Consider the following 25164-nt stretch of genomic DNA (forward strand, 5'->3'; position numbering starts at 1 on the left):
GCCCTTTGATTTCACAATCCCGTCAGGGATTTACGGCATCGAATCCTTGGTTTCATCACAATATTTCCCTGTAAATCCTGTCCTAAAGTAGAGATAGAGCAGATTCATTTTCCCAAAGGATCAAAGTTACAATTAGAAATTGTGTGGTTTAGAAATTGTGAGCGCTCCGGTATCCATATCCAAAGAATAGACTTTTAGAGTGGAAAAGAGTGTCAAAAGTCAGGTCATAGCCTCTTATTGACCAGAGAGGACAAGTGACTTGCCGAAGGTCCCACAGCTCACAGCTGAGAAAAAGCTGGTCTAGAACTCAAGAGTCCTTGTGCCCTAGTTTCTATTTCACCGTGCTGCCTCCCTTCTTAAAATTTCCAATAAAACGTGCAGAAAAATATGGACATGTGGATCACACAAGGAGCCCCAATGTTCTATCATGGTTGTTGAGATTTGTTCATCCACAACACACAGCCCAAGATGTATCTCAGGCAAAACCACCAAGAACAGGGCACAGGAGACCCAAGTCCTGCCAACACTGAGCTCTCCTTGAATTCTCAGGCCTCAGTCTTGTTAGACCTCAGTCCAGCGCCCCGGGAGCATCCTTGTGCTGCCGGCTTGTGAGCTCAGGCCTGGACATATGACTCCTCCCTGAAGCCAACGCAGGGGCCTGTAGAGGTTCTGTTTTACTTACACCCAGCCCACTCCAATGGCAACCACGAATTTCCTGTGGGCAAACCCACATTTACCAAGGTTCAGTTTCCTTGAGGACGACACAGGCCCTTCCAAGAAGCATGTGCATTTGGGTGCTGTGTATACGTGCTGGCTGGATGTCAGTTCCATGGTGTAATTTTGTCTCTGTGGTCTGTATGTTAGATCGCTCTGGAGACTTGCTCCTCGTGGTAACTATGGAGCCACATCTTCAAAGAGGGGGTAAAAATCAGGACGGAGCCCATCACTGACACTATCAGAAAGAGCCACAGGAAGATGCGGTCCAGAACTTGCGCTACGAATTTCCAGTCTTGTACTACCTGCAAAAGAGGGAAAAAAAAAAAAAGATAGCTTCCATTTCGGGTGCTGGGCAACCATTCCGAATTTGTTCCAAGGGGCTTAAAAAGGGTAATATTCAGATTTACAGTTTTCTTTCTTCTTTTTAAAATATATTTTATTGATTTTTTTTTTTTTTTTTACAGAGAGGAAGGGAGAGGGACAGAGAGTCAGAAACATCAATCAGCTGCCTCCTACACCCCCCCCACTGGGGATGTGCCTGCAACCAAGGTACATGCCCTCGATCAGAATCGAACCTGGGACCCTTCAGTCCTCAGGCCGACGCTCTATCTACTGAGCCAAACCGGTCAGGGCAGATTTACAGTTTTCAAAACACACCTAAAACATCGCCTATACTATAGGCTTGGGTTCTTCCCAGTCACTTCACTAACGATGCCCAAACCAAACAGCCGGTGAACACTGTCATCAACACTGAAGATGTACAATAGAAACACAGAATCATTTGTGCATTTGGAAGCATTGATGATTAAAATGGGGGAAACCCCACTTCAAAACACAAATAAAAAGCCAATATCTCTCAGTGTGATGCTTCCTGATATTATATATGAAATGGACCACAAATTTATAAATTAAGAATTTTCGTGGCTCAATGTCACAAGCCTATCTTTCTTTAAAAAAAATATTTCTTTATTGACTTCAGAGAGGAAGAGGGAAGGAGAGAGAGATAGAAACATCCATGATGAGAGAGAATCATTGATCGGCTGCCTCCTGCATGCCCCCTACTGGGGATTGAGCCTGCAACCCTTCAATGCCCTTGGCCGGAATCGAACCTGGGACCCTTCCAGTCTGCAAGCTGATGCTCTATCCACTGAGCCATGCTGGCTAGGGCAAGCCTATCTTTCTTCAACCCCACATGTGGGCTTGGCTGCTACAGCTCCGGAATGATAGACACTGCCAAGGAGGAGACCTGACCAGGAGATGGCAGGGATTGATAAGGGGGAGAGGAGACCAAGTCCCTTTGGAGGAAGGGAAGTTGGGAGGAATGGGCAGCAAGCTGTTAAGGGCAAGGTCAGAGCAGGAATAAGCAGTGAGGCTGGAGAAGGACGGGCCAGTTATCATATTTAAAGGGGAAAAGTGCCCTATTTCTACTACATGAGGATTATGTACGATGTCTCAAGTCATAGATCTGAGTCCAGGACTGCTTTGACTCTGAAATTCACACCCTTGCCACCCGTTTTTTGTTCAAATCTGTAAGCTAAATTACTACACCCTTCTAATATTCTAAACACTACTACTATTGGTTGTAACACTATTTTTTTTCTTTATTGATTAAGGTATTACATATGTGCCCTTATTCCCCTATTGCTCCCCCACCCCCCACTCATGCCCTCACTCCCCTGGTTTCTGTGTCCATTGGTTAGGCTTATATGCATGCATACAAGTCCTTTGGTTGATCTCTTCCCCTTACCCCCACCCTCCCCTACCTTTCCTCTGAGGTTTGACGGTCTGATCGATGCTTCTCTGTCTCTGGCTCTGTTTTTCTTCATCAGTTTATGTTGTTCTTTATATTCCACAAATGAGATCATGGTAACACTCTATTTTTATATTAGTTTAAAAATCGGATACTTTCTGTTCCTTTACTTCCAAATACTATGGATAGAAATACCCATCATCCCATTAAAAACAAACAAACAAACATGAGAAATTACCAGAGGCCAGAGTAGCCTATTTAAAATGTAGAACTGAATTATTTTCAATAGAATTAAGTCTAATCATAAGGAATAGCGCTTAATCCATAGTTGCTTCACTTTTTCATATTCTGTTTTTGCGAACTTCTTAAAAATCCATACCAAAATCCCTAATTTATGTCAGGGTTTGTTTTAAATTTTGTACATGTAAAGCAGATAGCGAATAATGCCACATTTTAAACAATGACAGCATTTTTGTTGTAAACCGAAGTGAGAACATTCATTCTGGTGCAGCTCAATGGCAGCACTATTCTGCATACCAGTCTACTCACCTGGCTGATACAATGCTCTTTCTTCACGTGCCTGGAGATGTAGCGAATGGAATCAGCAGCCATTTCCAAGAAGGCCACCAGAACTTTTTCTCCATCGCTAACCTGCTTCTGTTTCTTTCTTTCTAGGACTTTACCTCGCACCCCCCGTTTACTCTCTTCTTTCTCTGGGGAAGAGTAGCGATCCACGTGGTTCTTCATGCAAAGTAATTTAGGAAGTTTTTGCAGAAAAAGCCTCTTAACCCAGGGGGCCATGGGATGGTAAGTGGAAGAAGATCTGTGGTGAACATTAATGACAAACACAGTGACGATAATCGACAGGGTAACGAAAATCATAATGAACAACAGGTACTCTCCAATGAGAGGAATGACCTTGGAGGAGGAAGGGATTATTTCCTCAATCACTAAAAGAAAAACTGTCAGGGAAACCAGGACAGAGGTTGACAAGGAAAGCTTTTCTCCTTCATCAGAAGGCAAATAGAACACCAGAACCGTCAGAAAAGAGAGTCCCAGGCAGGGGATGATCAAGAAGAGGGTGTAGAACAGAGGCAGGCGACGCAGGACGAAGGAATAGGTGATGAACGGGTAGGAGTACAAACCGTCTCTTCTGTGCCCCTTCGTCCCTTTGGCATTTAGTATTTCCCATTCTCCATTGTCGAAGAAGTCTTTTCTGTCGACATGTTCATTGATCAAAACGAGGTCGACCATGGTACCGTCGTAAGTCCACGACCCAAACTTCATGGAGCAGTTCTGCCGGTCAAATGGGAAGAACGTGACGTCCATGGTGCACGAGCTTTTATAACTGGCAGGAGGGGTCCAGGTGACGGTTCCATTCGATTTCACGAGGGCTTTGGTCATGAGGGAGCCTTCGAAACGTCCATCGGCACTGTGGTAAAAGCAGATTCACTTTAACGGTAAGCTGACTCTTATTCGTTTGGTGTGTGTGTGTGTGTGTGTGTGTGTGTGTGTGTGTATTGTGTTTTGGCCCACCACTGGACTATTTGTGTTTTATTACTTTCCTACTACAGGGTCAAACAATAACTCAAGAAGAAACAGGTCCCTCGTTACTTGAAGTTGTGCACTTCTCTTCATCATTTTACCAACATCAGGCTTTTCTATTTCTGGTCCTAACCTGCCCAGTGTCCTTTTCTTCTGTGATACTTACTTTTCAAAGAGAACTATGTCAGGGAGCCAGAGAGATTCTGATGGGACTTTAATGGAATGAATTCCACCGTATTCATCAGGATTCCAGCGTAATTTGTGGTCTGTCCATTCCTGCATACAATTAGCATACTGTAATTTTATTCTGAACAGTCAGTGTTTTACACTTTGGAATCTTCAAGTTTATGCTAATTTACTAACCCAGTGTTTTACTTCAATAGTGCATTATTAGGTCTTATGACCCTATCTGTGGCAGTTGGAAAGACGGGGCTTGAGCCAGCCTGTCTCTGGTCTTGCCCAGGCCCACACACCCGTCCTACCTGGGATTTCCAAAATTGCTACATCTACATCTCAATGAAGAAGCTCAGCAACAAACACCACTAATTCATAATCCATTTTTTCCAGCCTATTTTCTCTTATGAAACAAAAAGCAATGATAGATATAACTCAGTTTCATCTAGGTGACTTGGTCCAGTGATATTTTAATCTCACGGTAAAGGGTACAAATGATTTTGAATGTCACTCAAGAGTCCTGAACAAACATCCACCCAGTATGTTAATATGAAACATCCAGGATCTGCTGACTACTCTTGATGACATTACAACTTTTATCCAAGGAAAAAAATATTTTCCAAGAATTTTTTTCTAAGTTTTAATCGGAACTTATCTTCTGAGCACCCAATTACAGTTTTAAATTACACTCCTAATAGTGTTAGCCTCCAGATGCTTACATATTTGTTCTCATAATAGAATGAAATTATAGCATGTTTTACAGGGGCTGATGGACCCAGATTAACAAGCCTGACCATTAATTGATTTGATTATGAAGGTTAAGAGGATGACATATGGATGACCCAATTACAGTAGAAATGGACTTTCTCAAAAAGATTTTGGATCCAGAATCTTATGAAATCTGACCTGAAAATTAAATTCTTCTATTCCACTGTCCCTCATGTGGACAGTTGAGTTATGATGTAGGATAATGTTAAACGACATTTCAGAACGCTAGAAGGGTATGCCCAGTGCGAGGCTTCCTGGAGCCCAGTGATGTCAGCTTTGTCATTAAAAAATCGGGAGTCAGCAGATGGATGACTTGACTGGATGGTTAAATATTAGAATAAACATGATGCCTGAAAATGATAGAACTACACACTCTAGATGAGATATTTTCTATTTTAGACAGTGTTTGTGAGGCTCAATCCTTGAAAAACAAATTTTAAAAAATACGAGTCTTTAAAAAGCTACATGCTCCCTAGCTGGTTTAGCTCAGTGGATAGAGTGTCAGCCTGTGGACTGAAGGGTCCCAGGTTTGATTCCAGTCAAGGGCACATGCCCGGGTTGCCCGCTGGATCCCCAGTAGGGGGCATGCAGCAGGCAGCCAGTCAATGATTCTCATCATTGATGTTTCTCTCTCTCTCTCTCCCTTCCTCTCTGAAATCAATAAAAAAAAAAAATGTTTTTTTTTTTAATAAAAAATACTATACTCTAGGGATAAAAATTGCATGACAATTTATGGGAAAACCATGCCTATGAAAGCTGACAGTTTAAAAGGCCAAACTAATAAAGTATTTATCATGTTTACTTGGTACTCACAGGCTTATTTTTTTCCCCTTTCCTCTGCCCATTTTGAAAAGCAAATATAATTTCATTCCAATTTGTTTCTTGCTAAGGAGAGTTTTACCATCAATGTTGAAGGAAACTCAGAGTCGCATTTTTTGTCTATTTCACTTTTACCTCACTTATGTTTTTAAAATTTATTTACAATAAAACTCACCTTTTTTTTGTGTATACTTCTATATGCAAACAGCTTTATAATCCCTAACACCATCAGGATACCAGAACAGCTCTGTTGCCCAATAAATTTCCCACTTGTAATCAACCCCTCCCACATCCCCAACCCCTGGCAACCACTGGTCTATTTTCTGATCCTATAATTTTGCATTTTCTAGAATGCCATATCCATGGAATCGTGCTGTAGGTAGCCTTATGATCCTGATTTCTTTTACTTATCACATGGATTTTGGATTCTTCTATGTTGTATTAATTTGTTCATTTATATTAGTGAAGTCTCCCATTGTATGAATATACCACAATTTTAAAATTTTTTAATATTTTAAAGTAGAATTTTTTGTTGAAAGTATTACATATTCCTCCTTTTCCCCCCATTGACCTCTTCTAGCCCACCTCCACCCCTGCCCCAGGCCTTCATCACCCTATTTTCAGTGTCGATGGGTTATGCATATATGCATACAAGTTCTTTGGTTTCTCTCTTCCCACCCACCCACCTACCCCGCCTGCCTTCCTTCTGAGATTGGACAGTCCATTTCATGCTTCTATGTCTCTGGTTCTATTTTGTTCATTAGATTCCACATATGAGTGAGATCATGTGATACCTGTCTTTCTCTGACTGGCTTATTTTGCTTAGCATAATGCTCTGAATATACTACAATTTATTTATCCATTCTCCAGGTAAAATATTTGGATTATTTTCAGTTGTGTTTTTTTTTCAAGTATATTTTATTGATTTTTTTACAGAGAGGAAGGGAGAGGGATAGAGAGTTAGAAACATCGATGAGAGAGAAACATCGATCAGCTGCCTCCTGTACACCCTCTACTGGGGATGTGCCTGCAACCAAGGTACATGCCCTTGACCAGAATCGAACCTGGGACCCTTCAGTCCGCAGGCCGACGCTCTATCCACTGAGCCAAACCAGTTAGGGCTCTTTTCCGTTTTTAATGACCATAAATAAAGCCACTGGTTTTCTGGCACTTGCACCTAAAAAGTTCTTAGCTGATCCTTCCAGGTGACCCTGAGCAGGCAGCATGCTGCAGGCACCCAGGCAGTGAGCCCCACGACACATTCTCAGACAGATCGACTGGAGTTGAGCCCTTACGTTCCAGCTCAGTCTTGGATAACAACGTTAGTGAGCACAGCTAACGAGCCCAACCCCACAGTTCCTCCCTCTGGACCATAAAGATTTTTGGAAATGAAATCGCCTGCTCCTTGGATTCAGCTTTCTCTCCACTCCAGGCGCAGCCAGTGCTCACCTGTGCCCAGCTCTGCACTGCAAAGGAGGAAGGTGCGCGGCTGATATTCTGGGGCCCCTGCCTTGGTGCAAACACCGGTTTTACCAGCTGTCCTAAGAGAACGGGGCCAAGCCCCAGGGCGAGGGATTTTTCAGCCAGAAAGGTTTGCCTTGCTTAACTGGCCCTTGAACCGTGGCATGAACAGCTGTGGCCAGAGATAACATAGAGGTAGTGGTGTATTATGGGGCTCACAGTTTAGGGGGAATCAATGCATCCCACAAGTGGGCCAGGCTTGTGTGCGCATGGAACACACACCACCACCGTGTACTCCAGCCTGGTGCTACCTCAGAAAGGAAACAAGTAAACTAACAAGACAACTGATAACCACCCCTGGGGTCCTTGCTAGGAAGGGGGCGGGGGGGTGCAGTTTGTGGGCAGGGAAGGGAGTTCTGAGGAGTTGACACTCCAGCTGAGACATGAAGGGCAAGAAGGAGCAGTGGGCGGTGGGGTGCAGAGGTCTGCCATAGATGGAGCCGTGTGAGGGATGCGTTTGAATCCCTGAGGGGGATATAAAGAGATCCGCAGTGGATTCAGGCTGCGATCCTGAGCAGTGAAGACGAAGGGCTAGCTGACTTTTGGTGACGGCCGCTTGCTTTGGTGCACCCAGGAGAGAAAGGGCACTGAAGCCCTGGGCTCCCCATGTGGATTGTCCTTTATTAGTTGCACTCCTCGGCAGGTGGGGAGAGTCACCCTCACAAGCTTGGTGTCCTTCTGTAGCCAGACCTGGGGAATCGGACGCTGTCCATCAGAGGGCCTCACCGAATTTCTACCACGATGTGAGTCCACTACCATGCTGGCCGAGCCCCGCGCCCCCAAGGACCACGTCGTGTTAGACGCAGCAGGGTCAGGATGAGGATTCAGAGCCCAAATCCTCTATCTTGTCCTCTAAGGAGCTGTGAGATTTTTCTGGGCAGGTCCCTGTTCTCGCCTAATCTCTAGGCGCATCTGGAGATTAACCTCCTGCCTCTTCCCTTCTTAAAGTGAGAGATTATAAATAATATCCTGTGTCCACGGAGCATGTCCTAGCCATGACTCTCAAAGCCCTTGACGAATATCAGCTCCACTTCCCACGGCTCCCAGTGGAGGGCTGTGTTATGGCAGGAACCCGGAGAGTAGGGGGCGTGTCAGGGCCAAATATCAAAGTTAATCTACCACTAAGAAAAAATGGAAAAATACTCCAAGTCTAGGTTTCCTAACTTGGAAAAGTACAATTCAAATCCCTGTCATGAATGTTCCCTTAAAGTTGTCTTTCCTTACATATAGTACCTGAAATATCGCTGTTACCCCAATTCAGAACGAATTTTCATTTAAACCTACATCATAAGATTTTTTTTTTTTTAGCATAAATAAATTCCTCACATTATTCTCAGTTTAATAGTAAGACAACTAGACAGTCAGGGACAAACATTCCTTGCTATTGCTTTGATTTGCAGCCTAAAAAGGACATCCCTGGGTAGTTCAGTTATCTCAAGGTCAGATGAGATATTCTTAAAACCAAATTAATGTTGACTCATTTTAATCTTAAATACAGCAACATGACACATCATGTGTCTCATATTCCCATTACACTCATGCATTGTCTGTGCCAAGAGATGGAATTTGTCATTAAAGATGAGAAAACCTTCCAACCACCCACCCCAGCCTCCTGCCCCCCAGCTGTCAGCCTGCTCTCTATGCGTCTGCCTCTATTTTGCTTGTCACCCTGCTCTCTATGAGTCTGCCTCTATTTTGCTTGTTAGTTCATTTTGTTCATTAGATTCCACATATGAGTGAAAACAAAGAAGAAAGGAGAAAAAAAAACAACTCATGGACATAGACAACAGTGTGGTGATTGCCAGTGGATGGAGAGTCGGAGGGTCGGAGGGGAGTTAAAGGAGGGAATAGGGAGGATAAATGGTGATGGCTGGAGAGTTGATTTGGGTGGTGAACACATAATACAGCGTACAGACGATGTGTTGTAGAATTGTGCACCTGAAACCCATATAATTTTGTTAACCAGTGTCACCCCAATCTACACTAATAAAAGAGGAACATGCAAATTGACCATCACTTCACGACACCCACCAGCCAATCAGGAGTATGCAAATTATCCCCAAAAAGATGGCGGCGGTCCCGCCCTCCAGCCGCTCTGGGCCTCTGGGCAGCACGCATGCAGGCACGAAGCAGCCAGGCGGGGCGGGACGCCTTCTATGAGGGGGAGGATAGTGGGGGGAGGGAGCTACAGGAGCAGCGCTCTGCCTGGAGCGAAGACTGAAGGCGGCGGCCTGGGTCCCGGGTGCCGGAGGAAAACCAGTGCCGGCAGCCAGGGGAAGGAAGGCCTATTGCATGAATCTCTTCGTGCAACGGGCCTCTAGTAAATTAAATAAAAAGCAAAAAGAAAAGGATGAGAAAGCCTACAAAAGTGGCACAAGGAAATGACATTTACGGAGTCCCCACTACATGCCGGATCATGTGTGCATCGCATTCACACACAGGATCTCATTTAACATCCCAAGGACTCTGTGAGCTAGGTATTGCTTCTGTTTTATAGATGAAGAGATTGAGGGTCCCAGAGGTGAAATAAGTTGCCCACGTTTACATAGCAGGACTTTTGACACCCAAACTTCTGCTCGATTACTATTCAGGCTCCACTTGAATCAGAAGACCAAACTGGCCTATTTTGCTAAGATCGGGGTGAGGCTGTAGAAAAGGTAGGAAAAGAAGATGGTGAGTCAGTCAAGGTCTGAGATGAATTCATGGACTTGCAAGTGCCACTGTAGGTTGTACAAGAAAAGTAGGCTTTGAGGAGCTCGCTCAGACATTTACAGTGAGGCGGGTCCCTTCTATAGCAGATTTGTTTATGGCTCCTCAAAGACCAGCCCCAGGGATCTATCCAAAGACGCCTTCCTTTTGTTTGCTGAACTTTTTGTTGACCTAAAACAGGAATCAGTAGTTGGAGGAACAACACTAGTTTAAGATGTCGGCCTTGGCAGACGTTCAAACAGCTCTATTTTCCTCGGGACCCTCACGGGGAGAGGAGAGCAAACTTCCAGCTACAGTGGAGCCAGCTCCCTCAGTCTTACTGTCTTATTGGTGTTTACCCCCACAGTGCCTAGTCCAGTTCCTTACACAGAGTAGGTGCTCAGTAAGTGCCTGTTGAGTGAGTAGATTTGACATCTGTCATCATAGTGATTATTCAAATAGCACCATCTCGGCAAAGGGTCGGACCCTTGGGTCATCATGAAAGGTTGGTTCCATTTCCATTACATTTAAGGTGCTTGTGATGCAGTTTTTTTGTGTTTTTTTTTTTAGCCCTGAACATGACAAAGCAGAATCTGAGTGGCTAGGGCATTAAGTGCTATAACCTATTTATAATTTGTAGGGTTTTGATTTCTTTCTGGGAGCACGAAGGAGGAAGACAAACGAATTTGCAAAACAAAATCAATAAAGTAAAGTAAAAATAGCTGCACGTAAAGGACTTTCTCCGGGTGTCTCTAAATTTGTGCTTGAGAGGAAAGAAGAGGAATGTCTAAATATAACCAAGAGCTATGGAAATAGAGGGTAAGACAGAAGGATTGGGTTAAAAAAAAAACACCAACCACAACAGCACAAAAAACAAGTATCTCAGTTGCGTATGCTACCATGGAACATACTTTTGTTCCAATTACGTCGCATTTTATCCTCTCCATAGATATAAATTAGAGAGTAATTTTAGCAGAGTTATACAGGGAAAGAATTTCCAAGAGCTTTGTTCTAGTGTGAGAGCTTTGGAAAGTCTTGTTACCGGGAATGCTATTCAGGTGACTCACAACTTCTCCACCTTTTTGGCTTGTACAACTATCGATTCTGTAAAACCCAGTTTAAATGTCTCCTCCCCTTGGAAGCCCTCCCTGATTTTCTCCCTGTCTCATTTTCACAGTTCCTTATGTATACTTTCTTTATAGTGTTTATCATATTACAGGTTTTCTTTTACACAATTAAAACTGTCTTCTCTCCTTAAAGGCAGGGCTGTGTTTTATTCTTTGTGTGTCCAAGATCTAGCAGAGGACCTGGCACTTAGTAGAATCTCAATAAACCCTGTGCAATGAATGAAAGATGCTATGAATCCTTACTTCATTCTCTCCTAACTGTCTTTCTAGACCAAGCTCATGAGATGTCCTAGAGACTGAGGAATTCATGCCTTTGAAGACAGGATTAGAAATTAGCCTATACAGAGATAGATAGCACTGTGAGAACTGGGCATCTTCCCTCAGCTCCTTCACGTCTGAGGAAGGGAATGATTTCTCTATATAAGCCAGACTTCACTTAGCAGTGTGGAAATTGGACACTTCAATTCGCCAATCCTTAGTTTTCCCATCTGCAAAGTGGGAATCCTAACAGAACTTAATTTATAAGGTGGCTGTGAGAATTAACTGAGTTCTTTCTCATGAAACACCTAGCATAGTGCCTAAGCATTTAGCAGTCAATTAATATTAGGTATTATTGTTATTAGCTGCTCTGAAACTGAGATCCATGTAATACACCAATGATAGCTTTTCTTTTTACATCAGTTTTATTGTTTTCATTGTCCATTTTTCTTGTACCCTTCATCTTTCTTTTACCCTTAAAAATATTTAAAAAAATTTTAAACCCCATAAAGTGACATCATGGCAGAGTTCAAATGGCTCCTATTCCATGCAGCCTTCATGCCATAGAATCATCTTTTTTTGCTCCTGTATTGTTTGTGCCATAAGATAGCACTTATTAACTAACTAGAGGCCCAGTGCACAACTTCGTGCACGGGTGGGGTCTGGCCGGCCCCACCCTCAATCGGGGTGGGGAGGCCAATAGGGGGCTGGGCCAGTGGGGGGAGGGGCCACGGACTGGTTGAACTCCAGGTCAAACTCCCAGTCCAGGGGACAATTTGCATATTAGCCTTCTATTATATAGGATACCTGTTGTGACATTCCACTCCTAATCCAGTTTGTGTGAGTGGAGCAGCTTTGATCATTTTCTTTGCAATTCTACGAAATGTGCAGTTGTTTTGCTACTTTGACTCCTCCTATGATTTGGAAACAGGTCTTAATTTTTATAGTGCAAAGGCTGGGTGTGGCAGAGAAGGCCCAAACCAGGGAAACCCAGGTTCCAGTCAGATGAGCTACTAGGTTCTCTGTCTCCGTAAATGTGGACAATGATACCTGCTTTGCTAATCAAGAGTGGCTGAGCATGTGTGTGAGATAAGAGATACGACAACCCTCTGCACATTAAATGCAATCCAAGTCTATGGAGTGGGGGCCAAAGTCAGCAGGCTGGCTTTTCCAAGTGCCAGATGGCCCCACTCCTACAGATCTTTCTTGCTCCGTTTTGTTGGAGGTTTTCAATTTTGATTCTGTCCTGACCCGGAGGCATTCTCCAGGTCACTGATTCTGGTGGCACCACTGCTGGAAGTCATTTCCAAAGCTTCAGTGAAGGCCCGAGAGCCCGTGGCTTCTTCCCTTCATGTCTAACCATGTTCTTTGACTGATGTTTTCTTGCTTTCAAAATCTCAAGAAATATAAGGCATCTGCTATCTCAGTTTCACAGGACAAGGGTCCCTGGACCAATGTTTTATGTGGCAGATCAAGAAGAGCTTAGCCGTGAGGAGCAGTTGGAAAAGGAGGAATGTGTGAAGCAGCAAGTTTGTTTGTTGTTTTGTTTTTCTTCCTCAGTCTATTTACAGGGAAGTTTTTCTTCTCTCCCCTGCAAGTTCAAATACAGGACTTCTTTTTGATTTTTATTAGCTCAAAATACCTCCAAATTCCACAGCCTCTAATGTGTAAAAGTGGGATAAGTCTCTGAGGCTAGAGATAAGTACGTAGGACAATACGGATTACATTTAGATTGTATTTTTATAGCTACATTCTCAGCTTATTATTTTTCTCCTGAAGATATTTATTTGCAAGTAAAATAATATGCAGATCTATTTCCTAGGTTGCTAACATAGCTGCCAATTAAAGAATCAGAGAAATTGAAAGCAGTAAATATGCTCTCACTGATCAAAGTTTTTGGGTGGAAGCAACTTGATGACACTAAGTGAAGCTTGTGGATTCTCCTCACAGTTCCCTTTGTCCATTGTTCCTTATAAACTATGAGCAGAGAGATCGAAACAATGTCCGCCAAACCGGGATAAATAACTAACTTATTTCAATATAAAGAAATCAACAGTATTATGTTTGCATATTAAAATTAAGCGAGATATTTAAGATAGTGCCACCAAGAAGATTTTAAATGTATAGGAGATTAGTTGGTATCTGACCATTCCTTAAAAAATGAGTTATTGCTAACAAGTAATTGCTAAAGAGTAATTGCTAAGAAAAAACAAAAAATAAGCAATTAAGCCTTCTCGCCTCCTATCAAGGAAGTGCCAATATTTTCTCCTTTCTGATAACACGCGCAACATCAGGGTTTGAAAGGTAATGATTTTCTGACAACTCGAGACCAAGCTCCTGGGGACAGACGCTCCTGTTTTAGGAAACAGGCCGTAGTCGAGCTAAAGCAATCACTCGGTGGTCGGCAAACTGCGGGCTCTTGATCCGTGGTTTGCCGCTCTGTTGACTAATGAGTTTGCCGACCACTGGGATAGGGGCTTAATCACAAGGAACAACAACAACCTGTAATTATTGGAATCGAGAGTTTAGGTTAGTGGTCGGCAAACTCGTTAGTCAACAGAGCAGCAAACCGCGGCTCGCGATCCACATGTGGCTCGCGAGCCGCAGTTTGCCGACCACTGACCTAGGCAGAGCGCTGAAGACCATTCAAACGCATTTTCAGTTATATCAGAAAGCCATATTCATTGTTTTGCTTGAGGTGTCACTTTATTCTGAAACTGATGGTGGACTCCTCCTGTCATTTCCTGCTTTCTCTCTGTAGGGAGCAACAAGACCCCTGGGGGTAGGTTTTTCCCAGGGAGGACCAGTGGGGTGAGGGAGATTTTAACATCATCAATTTTCTCATCCAGGTGCAGTACCTTAAATGGGGGAAAGTTGCACCTTGGAGCCTTTACTCCCTTTTCTCCAAGTAGCCCAGGGTCAGGTGCCCAGGCCTCATGATCAGTCACCCTCCCACCGCCCACCCAGGGTACAGTCCAACTGAAGGAACAACAACAGAAGAAGGCACCGCTGTGAGTGCCCAAGACCTGCTTTCTGACTCTTGCAAAAGAAAATTAAAAAATTATAGACCCACCCTGGCTGGGTGCCTAAGTTGGTTGGAGAATCATCCCATACACCAAAAGGTTGTGGGTTCAATCCCCAGCTGGGGTGTCATACAGAAGGCAACCCACCGATGTTCCTCTCTCTCTCTCTCCCCCACCCTTTCCCTCTCTCTAAAAATCAACAAAAACATATTTAAAAAAATAAATTTAAGAAAGAACCCAATATGCCCTTTAAAATAATTATTTTTCAAACGGGAGCCTTTCTAAAGATGGAAATAATTAGGTTGGCAAGTACAATTCTTGAGTTGACATTTACCTGTTTGAGCCACACATTTGTTGTCATCAGTTGGTTCTTTTCATCCTAAGAAAATGACAATGAAAAAGATGTAAATTCAATTTAAGTGAAGTTGCATTTTGTTTTTGTTTTTTTTTGTCAGAATGACCTCTCTGAATCTTACCTTTGAGGTGTTCAAAATGTAAAGAATTCTCAACTTAAGAACTTAAGAAGTTAAATGCATGAGATCCTAAAATATTATGCATATTTTGCTTAAAATGAAAAAAATAATTGAAGCAAGTAGCTGTTCATTGTGGTGGTATCCCGTATAAAAACAGAGGAATATGCTAATTATCTGTTACGCTCCGTGGCGTAACGACCAACCGAGTAACGACCTGATCACGGATAGGCAGGAGGGTGGGGCAGCGAACTACAAGAGGGCAGTGGAGAGCTACAGGAGGGGGCAGGGCAGCAAGCTACAAGGAGGGGCCCGGGGAGCCACAGGAGGGAGGCAGTGACCTACTGGCACACGGATTCGTGCACAGGGCTACTAGTTTATATATAATTGCACAACCCAGGAAGCACTTTCGGGATGCCAAGTAGAATTAAATATTAGCTAAATTGGAGATGGGCTGTGCACGATTTTCTAGAAGGACTCCTGGGCGTTGAATCAGCTTGGGTGGGTGAGTGTGTGGTGGGAGGATTATTCTGGGACTTTGGGGACCACAGCAGGATGATTTTGCAGGATTTGGGTTGTTACAGTTCACCGATTTTCCAGGAACACAATCATGGCAGAAGTACGAGCTCAGCAAGAAAATTAGCAGAGAATCCTGAAGTATGGGTGAGGTCAGGGAAAGGTACGGGGGCCTGAGGGGCCCCAGGAGGATGGTGGGATTGCCCAGGCACTGGCTCTGGCTGTCATCATCTATCTGCCCTCTCTCCTTGCAGTTGCCCCTGCCAGCCCTCTCTCAGCTGAGAGGTCTCTGGATTAGCCTGGATTCAGCTCTCCTTCTCCCCTGCCCCTGCTCCTCACCCCGGGTGCCCACAGCAAACCCGTCAGCGGCAATGCCCATCCATCCTGGCAACCATATCCACCCTCTAACAGAAAGGTCCCTCACTAACGGTGTCGCAGTGAAAATGCACTCTGTGACACTCCTCATTCTTTCCTCGGGTCATTTCACTGGCTTCTTAGGGCAGATTTTCTCCCCCAGTAAGTTATTTTTAAAATCGAAATGGCAGCCATGGGGAAAGAAAGCAAAATAAAATCTCAGACTCACAAACAGGTTAAGGAATGCATGTTCTTCTTGGGTTAGTGTCAAGGATTACTCACCACATCTACAAGTTGAGATATTTTCAATCCAAAGTGTACTTTTATGGTGTCATTAGAATTCAATACAGGGCGAACCCACTTCTGATAACCTTGGAATAAATGTCTGAGGAGGGCGTCTTCAGTTTCAGCTATTGAACTGAATTCTGCGGCTGCTGCAAGAACCATGAGGGAACCTGAATTAATGGGAGAGGCATAACGGTTGCTTTCGCATCCGATTGCTGAACTTTCACATACAGGGTGTCCCCCGAAAATGTATACACACATTAAATAATTATAAAGGCGGTGTTTATTAAAATACCTTTCATTTTCAAAATTGAGCCATCAGCTGTTAAAGTGTGTACACATTTTTGGGGGACACCTTGTATTCCTACACAGTCTGATTCAGCAAAGACAGTTTTGAGGGTACCAGGGTTCTCTTTAACCATTCTCCATGCCCACAACACACAGCTAAACGTTGACTGTAAACTTAACCCAGAACTTGACTCTCACAGGATCTTCACATCATGAGGTCAACACCTTGACCTCAAAAAGACCATCTGCAGTCACCCCCTTACTCTCTACCTCACAATTCACCTCCTTACAGACATGGGCTCTGTCCATGTGCTATTGTTCATCTTGTTGTTTACAGTATTTGTCATTATCCGTCTTCCCCTTGAGCTCCACGATGGCTGGCACAATGTCCGTTTTATTTGATGATGCTTATCCAGCACCTAGGACAGTGTCTGGTCCATAGCGGGTGATCATTTTATACCCATTTAATGAATGGACCGATGAAGGGAGTGTGTCAGGACCACTTTCCAGGCCTCCAGCACATATCCACTCAACCCCGCCACGTCCCCTGCATGGTTCTCTCACTTCTTCCTGAGAATGTCTTCCTTCATGAAGACCTTCCCTGGTCCACAACCAGGGTCAACGGCTCTTCTCTGCCCCTAAATGTGGGAGAACCTCAAAAACTCTCTAATTCCAAGTTTTAACCCTCCAGGAATGCAGTCTAGAGATATGTTTTGTCTCTTTTCAGTGCTATGCTATCAAATTTAACAAGGAAGCTCTTTGTTGTTGCTTTGAGTATAGCCCTCTCTTCGTATATTCGGCATCCTATTAATATCCTACAGCAATTCATCCTGCATGGCATGCTTTACCATAGAAAACTTTTTTTTCCCCACTGAGAGATACACATTATGAGAAATAATTATATGCAAGACACCCACCAAGTTTACCAGATCAAAGCCCCAAAGTTCTTAGTAGGAAGAAAAGCATAATCGCACACATTCCCCATAAGTGCATGACACCGTCAACTTACTAAGGGAGTGGAAATTCGAAATGCACCCACGCGGCTCCTTGGAGTGAACAGGGGTATGGATGGGACAGGCTTTGTGACTGCCTCCTCGCTTTCCTCCTTTGCTTTAGAAAGCGTATTAAAATGCAAATGAGTGATGGAGAGAGATAAAACCTTACATCTATGCTTATTTATTTAAACTTTGATGCTTCAATACTGTCAGCAAGCCGAGCTGGGCAGCTGCCAGGGCAGCGCTCTGTAAAGGCCCTAGAACCTTCCTGGAAACGGAGTGGGAGGGAGGGAATTCAAATTCCCTGAAGCCTTCGGAGGGAAGAGGTGTTCATTGTTCAGGCTGCACCTCCAGAGTTTCCCTACCCCACATCCCGTCTAACTTCCTTCAGAATGCATCGCAACAGTGATTGCTTCCCACCGTCTCACTGGGGATCACCACCCAGATCCCGAACTCCGTCATCTCTGTCTCTCTCTTGGATTCCAGTTCTGCTTCCTAACTTCTCCCACTCTTGCTCCTTTCACAGTCCATTTCCTGCCCAGCAGCTAGAGACATCTCTTCAAAGCTGAAAAGCGTATGTCAGTTCCCTGCTCCAACCCACCAAGTGGCTTCCCATCAAATTTAGGAAAAACATCCCAAGTTGTTACCATGGTCTCTCAGGCCCTCTGTGGCTGCTACCCTCTCCCCTCTGCCTGCAACCACCCGCCCCCCGCGCTTCCCCCACCCCACCCCTTCTAGTGCCTCAGGCCCATCTGCTCTTTCCAGAACAGGCCAGTGTGGTTCCACTCTGGGAAGGCTCTTGCCCCACACTCATTCCTTCACTTTTACCCTTCTTTGCTCAAATGCCTTCTCCTTAAAGAGGTCATTCCAGGCTACAGGATCTAAAAATCTCTCCCCACACTCTATCCCTTTATGGAGATTTCTCTTATGTCAGAGGCTTGATCATGTTATATGTCTGTTTGTTTATTGTCTGTCTGATCCACTAGGAAATGCCAGCTCCAGGGCTGCCTCCCCAGCTCCTAGGCACCGCTTGGCACACAGTGGCTGCCGCACTAAAAAAAATTGAATAGCCGAAACCGGTTTGGCTCAGTGGATAGAGCGTCGGCCTGCAGACTGAAGGGTCCCAGGTTCGATTCTGGTCAAGGGCATGTACCTTGGTTGCAGGCACATCCCCAGTAGTGGGTGTGCAGGAGGCAGCTGATCGATGTTTCTCTCTCATCGACGTTTCTAACTCTCTATCCTTCTCCCTTTCTCTCTGTAAAAGATCAATAAAATATATTAAACACACACACACACACACACACAAAACACAAACATTGAATAACAACGCAGTTAGCTGCTTGGCTTTTGTTTGCTGAGCGGTGTTTAGAGAGTTTGGGCCAGAGCTGAATTGCTAGGGGGAGGAGAGAAGCAGAGGGGCACAGCTGTCCTCTTTCTCTGGCTTCCCCTGGGCAGGCAGCCCCTCATTCAAGGGGGAGAATGTTGTTTGTGGCAGACACTGTTAGTTCCCTGCCCAACAGTCATTTACCCTTTCTTCCTTACTACCCGATGCTAAATGTATTCAGGACTGCATGGTGCCCACTTAAAATGTCCCCCTCTCAGGCTCCCTTACAGCTAGGAATGGCCATATGACACCTTTGGCCAAGTAAGAAACAAACAGAAGCCACTGAGTGAGGTCCACTCAAGAGAATGGACTCAGTCCAACGTGCACCTTTTCACCTTTCATCTTTTACCCTTCGCCCTTTCTTCTTCCTTCCTGGAACTGGGACACGATGTCTAGAGAATTAGCCACCCAGATATGCAAGTGAGCCTGATGAAAGCGCACACACAAGCGGGCAGAATAGAAAGCCTGACGCAGCCTGGCTCCCTGATGGCACTGCAGGATTGCCCCAGCAGCCCTGGACTGCCTGCCTCCAAATTTCATGTGTGTGAGAAAAGCAATCCCCCTATTTAGCTAAGCTGCTGGGGCCACTGTCACGTGCATCTGAGAGCAGTTCCAACTTCTGAGAGTGGCAGAGTACTGGCCTTCCCTGAAAGCCGTTGTGTCTAGCTCAGCCCAATGAGTAAATATTACATAAGACAGCATCTCACAACAGATGGAGACACTCCAGGGAGCTGAGACACTGAATAATGTCTGTACCAAGACGCATGCATGCATGTACACACACACACACACACACACACACACACACACACAGATACTTCTTAGCTTTGACAACCCTGAGCCATTATAATTTGGGACATGAAAGAGATCTCTTTCCTGGCAGGAGAATTTTACTCTCATTTTGAAGGGAGGTGGGGTTGCATGTTGGGATGGGGCTTCTAAAATTAGGACCTTGACATTCCCAGGATGGGTCACCCCTCCAAGCCATACCCTCCTTGAGGATAGTTGGACCCAAAGGGAAATGAGCAGATCTGCTCCTTCAGGGACCTGTATATGCTTTGATCCATGTTTCCAGTGTCAGAGGGTGAGTGGCTGTCTGAATCAAGGGGGGTGGGGGGAAGAATAAATCTGTACTGGCTGTTATGGGCTGAATGTTTGTGTCCCTTCAACTTCATGTTGAAGTCATGTTATATCCAATGTGACTGTATGTGAAGATAGGGCCTATAAGGAGGTCATTAAGGAGAAGTGAGGTTATCAGGGTGGGACCTCACTTATCCTCAGGATTGATGACCTCATAAGAAGAGGAGAAAGACCAGGGACCTCCCTTCACGCAAGCACTGAGGAGTAGCCACGTGAGGACACAGCCAGAAGGCAGCTGTTTACAAGCCAGAAAGAGAGTTCTCACTGGAAACTGAATTCCTGGCACCTTGATCATGGATTCCTAACCTCCAGAACTGTGAGGATAAATTTGTTAAACCACTAGTCTGTAGTACAGTATTTTGATAGGGTGGCCCAAGCTGACTACCCCAAGTCTGTATTGACCAAAACAGATCCTATAGGCCAAAGGTGTCATGCTTTTGCCTAATATCTTCAAGCTTCCTGAACTCTCTGAAAATGAAACCTGGAGCCATTGATGTTATTGGAGCAGATATGGAGCACAGCCCTGGAAATGTTTCTGGTTTGTCTGTTTTGTAGACTAGAACATTTTGAAGAAGAAAAAGTGATTCCACCATTGATTTTTTTGAGGCCAGGGCCTCAGTAAATATTGGATGACGTTTAGTGAATGAACAAATGAATGGATGAATGAATGCACAAAAGGCCCTAATGGAGCTTTGTGTGCACAGGGGGGAAAGGCCGCGGGACTCTGGCTCCCAGCGCTGGAGGATACAGAATCACAGATGTGCTCAAGACTACCAGGACAGGTGGTGTCTGTGTTAAGGAATAAATACATTCCTGAAAAGCTGTGTGTAAACAACATTTTTGCCAATGAATATAGTTTAAATTAATTAGGCAGGACCAATATACTAAGATATATGAACAAAATCAAGAAGCTTCTCTTTGAAGGTGAGCATCCCCCAAGTCAGCTTCCTGACCGGGAGGATGGGAGAGCATTTATATTCGTAACTACTTTCAGCATTACTTAAAGAAGAAGGAAAAGTGAAATGATAAAGAAGCAAAGACAACAGAACTGGGAAGGACCTCCAAGAAGATCTAAGCCCTCATTTCACAGGTGAAGGTTCAGGGGTACTTGCCCAGGGTCACCCCGTTCCGTTAATAAGTGGTGGGTGTGGCTCCTGACTCCCAAGTCCACAGTCTTTCCACCAGCCCACGAGACTCTGAGGACTGAGGAGCCAAAAGACTGTTCCCGCTGCTATGGGCTCCTTGCTGTCATATAAAAACTGTTCCAACAATCCACGTCTATGAACAGATGTTCACTGTTACACTATTTTTGCTGCTGTGTTGCTGTTAGCATTGTATTTTCCAAAACACTTTACTGTTCTTTAAAGCAACCCGTTGCCGGGAGGAACGACGTTCAAAACCAGGTCACAGGTCACCCTCGTTTGGTCTTAGGGAGACACTCAACTCTGGTGACTGTGTCCTCGGATCCTCCTCGAGTCTCCCTCTGCTGCCGTAGACTGCTTTCCCCGGGGCCTCTCTCTGTGATCACTCTTCTTGGAGGTGGACACCCAATGCTTTTTTGTTTCAGACTTGACCATGGTCCTCCCACAATTCCTTGCTTTGAGTTCTGCTTTGCCTGCTCATCCCTCTTCCCCCAACACACACACGTAGTCTCATGCACATCTTCAGAGGATGTGTGCTGCCTGTTTGCCTGTGAAAGCTTTTACCATCTCTTTTGGTAAAAAGGCATTTTGTTTCTCCCCTAACCCCAGTCCCTCCCCTTTCTCTCCTCCTCTCCCTCTCCCTGCTTAGTCTTTGTCTCATTTTTCTTTAAGATATTTCCCTTGGGACTAGACAGGCAATTCCACGGGCAGGGGCAGAGAGAGGCAGCACCAGAGAGAGAGCACATGCAGGGGACTGGGACGGACAGGGATGGAGAGCCCTTGCATATTTCCTCCGAGTGGAACTCGGGCTGGGAAAGCACTCCAGGAGGGAACACTGCTCTTGGCTCAGGACGCTGAGCCTGTTGCCAAACTTGTCACTCATTAGAATGAGAATCCAACAAATATTTACTTAACATTGAGAGGCACTGCACTCAGATCCAGAGACACGAATCCTGGTCCTGATTCCAAGCCGCATGATCTTAAGCAAAACATTTAACCTCGCCCAATAAAAATACAGAGTGGAAGATTGGTAAGGGCCCTACAACGCACACGTCCCGTGCTTCTAGGATCTCTACGTTCACGAAACAGCCACACAAGGTAACCTATTAATGTCAGATGTTTGCTGTCCCCAAGATACAAAAGAAGGCCGAAGGTGAAGATGCACCATTGATAAGAGGACAGACCTTCACTCCTGGCTGCCACTTAAGGAAGAGAGCAGGCGTCCAGGTACAGGTACCTAAAGCTATCAAGGGACGGGACAGGAGTCACCCCGTGAGAGGTCAGAGCTCTCCCCCCCAGTAAGTGGAATCGGGAAAGATTCATTTGGATGAGGCACTCAGCAGCCGCTCGAGACAAAGAAATGTTTCTTTGGAGCCTACGGCTTGACCTGGTGCTCTCTTTATTTTTCTGGATCTCGTTTCCTCTCCTTTCTCCAGGCTCTCAGACCCTCTGCTCTCTCCTCACCCTCATATCAACACTTCAGCAACATTTTGACAAACCCACTCACACCAAGGTATGAGTAATTGATAAGACTCGATAGATGAAACTCCCCATGATTACTTATGGTTTTATTGAAGACAACACTTCATTGTTAATTCTCAGCTGGGAGAGTAAAGAAATAATCGTAGAATTTCAAACTTCAGCAAGTATGTTTGAGAGACGTGCGTTTTTTGTTTTGACACCTTTTGGTATATTTGGGCTTTGCTTTCCATGATCACCACCTTGTCCCCCGCCAAAAGCATACCACAAACACATTAGTAGCCTTTCCTGTTAACACATAGAGCTAGCCTGCAGAGTGAAAGCCAATATACGTATTTAATGGATTCTTGCTAGCAGGAGAGGCTATTAGAATGGTTGTGTTTTATTCCCTCTTGCATCCCACAGGCTAAAACCATTCCTAGGATACAGGAGATCCTCAGTCAATATTTATTGAATGCATAAACACACGTCATCGTGTGGTAAGAGCGATGGGAAGATGAGTAAGATACAGTCCCTATTTCTGGGAGCAGACACAAACACACAGAGCATGATTCAGCAATGTAAGAAATGTCACGTGGCCATACACCATTATCCTCTTCACCACAGCCAGAGGCATAAAAAGAAGGGGTGGCTCCTTGTGATTTGTGTGACCAAAAGAAATGATTTCTTTACAATGAGTAGTAAAGGACTTAAGGAAAGTGTATAGGTCTAAATATAGAAATAGACTCCAGTGGATCTAGAAATATTCACAAATATGAGAGTTCCTAGGTTATTACATAGATTTATTACGGAGCTATAACCGATGTATACAGCTCAGTATACACTCTCCAACTCCTGCAGCCTACACCATGGGGAGGGGTGCCAGGTTCTCCTCCAAATCCAATGTTTTACGTAACCGTCACTGTGCGTGGAGGAGGATGTATAGGTGAACCAAGAGGGTTTGTGCTCCCTACCCTTGCTAACCAGTGAGATGATTTCCCTGGAGAAAACTTGATAAGAATCAATCTTTTCACAGTAAGTTAGGGAAAAAAAACACCATTAGATGCATGCACACTAATTGGATGCTAACGCACACAGAAGTTGATAATGATTTTTGTGGTTGGCAAATTGCATTTCGGACTTTGCAGAGACCAAATGTAGTGATATTTGAGGGTGGGTTTGATGCTCTCTGCACTTAGAAATCACTCTGTTTCTGAGTCCCAGCAGGAGGAACGGCTACAGTGTTGAAGATATGATCATGTCCAGGTGTGTGTGTGCCTCGTGGCCCTAGGCCTTTTAAATCGAGGATTTGTTTCAGGATTTGGGCAAATCTATGTCAGAACCTCTGTTTCTCCATCTGAACATTGCAATAATCAAACGTGGCACAAATACTAGTGACAAATAAGTATAAATTGCTAAGGGAATGGATGACACTGTTTCCTCACCATGTGGCTCCCGGCTCTCACTGGTTTCTGGTGCACCGGAAGGGCTTTCTGCTCCTAAGTTACATGGAAAGTGAAATGATTTCAAAACCCAGAACACCAGCAGGTGCAAATGACCACTTCCTCCTAAAGTTTTCAGTTTTCTGCTTCTTTCCTTTTTTCTTTTCTCTCTCTTCCTCTCTCTCCTTTTATTTGCCCTCTTTATTAAAAATGTCTCAATTTTCAGGTGGATTATAGTCACAGAAAGCTCACACATGTTCACAGACACTTGATATATATTTTTGCTTAACTGTAATGTACAAACATACTAAATATGCCCATATGCACAAAATTATTAAAATATTTATATAAGTCTACAAGCTGGATTGGACAAAAGTATCTATACACAGATAACAACGATTATTAGTAGGTAGGATATAAAAATGTTAATCCAAAAAATTTCTGTGCCAAATATTTTAACCATTCTCTGAGTCACAGTCAATGCATTTGGTAATATTTCCCCTGCTTTTATATCTTCCTACCAAGCTCATAATGATTCAAAAGGCATGACACGATGAATGACCAAAGCATAAACATTGTGAGATTCCTGGATATGATTCCTTTAGCAATCTACAGATTTGATAGAATTATTCATCGGAGCCACATTCTAAAGGTTACCCTAAAGGTGCCTATACATGACACTTGGTAATTCTAACATTCTCAGCACCATAGTTCCACCCTCCTTGCCTAAATAACTCCACAACGATAAAGTTTTCCTTCAGTTTAACCGGAGCTTACCTGAGGGAGTGACACCCAGGAGGACGAGCACCAGGATAAAACCTGCCGGCGTCATGATGTCATTTTAGGAGGAAAATTTCTTCCCTGTTAATCACACCGCGTTTCCACCGGGAGAGGGGGTTCTGGAAGGGAAGTGCAGTGGTTCCGAGTCTGTCGTGGAACCCAAGGGGATCACAGACACCTGAAGTGGGAGGAAGCAGCCTCCGTCCATCTCACATCAGGATGATGTTCCGTGAAGTGCACTTCATTGATTTCCCGTCAGCTGTCAGGTCCTGCGAGGCTACAACAGACCTCTGGGTCCTAACTCCTGACTTATTAATTTACTCTCTTGCGAAGAGACGCAGAGCAGTGGAGAAAGGACAGGGCGAGACCACTTCCGAAGATTCTGCTGGAGATCTGTGTAAAGGAGAGGCGCTGCACTTTATAACCTGCATCCTGGGAGTTTGTGGAAAGTTTCTCATATGTCCTATTCCTCTGTTGCCTCTTCATGTTGGCCTCGGAGCTTAAGAATATGAATACGAGG

The 25164-nt window shown here is 44.5% G+C and overlaps 1 protein-coding gene across 1 annotated transcript; it reads right to left on the reverse strand.

Annotated features, from left to right (window-relative positions):
• Nucleotides 1-860: 860 nt before the first annotated feature.
• Nucleotides 861-24696, reverse strand: CHRNB3 (cholinergic receptor nicotinic beta 3 subunit). The gene is made up of 6 exons (XM_008143885.3): nt 24642-24696; nt 16013-16164; nt 14725-14769; nt 4179-4288; nt 3017-3899; nt 861-1019 (listed from the first exon to the last, which is right to left on the reverse strand). Exons 1-6 carry the CDS (start codon nt 24694-24696, stop codon nt 861-863), a joined length of 1404 nt encoding a protein of 467 aa, XP_008142107.2.
• Between the last annotated feature and the right edge of the window lie 468 nt (nt 24697-25164).

The sequence above is a fragment of the Eptesicus fuscus genome, chromosome 8 (assembly GCF_027574615.1).
Source record: "Eptesicus fuscus isolate TK198812 chromosome 8, DD_ASM_mEF_20220401, whole genome shotgun sequence".
Taxonomy (NCBI): domain Eukaryota; kingdom Metazoa; phylum Chordata; class Mammalia; order Chiroptera; family Vespertilionidae; genus Eptesicus; species Eptesicus fuscus.

Coding starts and splice junctions, on each gene's coding strand:
- CHRNB3 (XM_008143885.3), bottom strand. CDS start 24,696: ATGACGCCGGCAGGTTTTATCCTGGTGCTCGTCCTCCTGGGTGTCACT. Junction 14,770..16,012: donor TATCTCAACTTGTAGATGTG/GTGAGTAATCCT, acceptor TCATTTTCTTAG/GATGAAAAGAACCAACTGAT. Junction 4,289..14,724: donor CAAATGTGTGGCTCAAACAG/GTAAATGTCAAC, acceptor AATTGTATGCAG/GAATGGACAGACCACAAATT.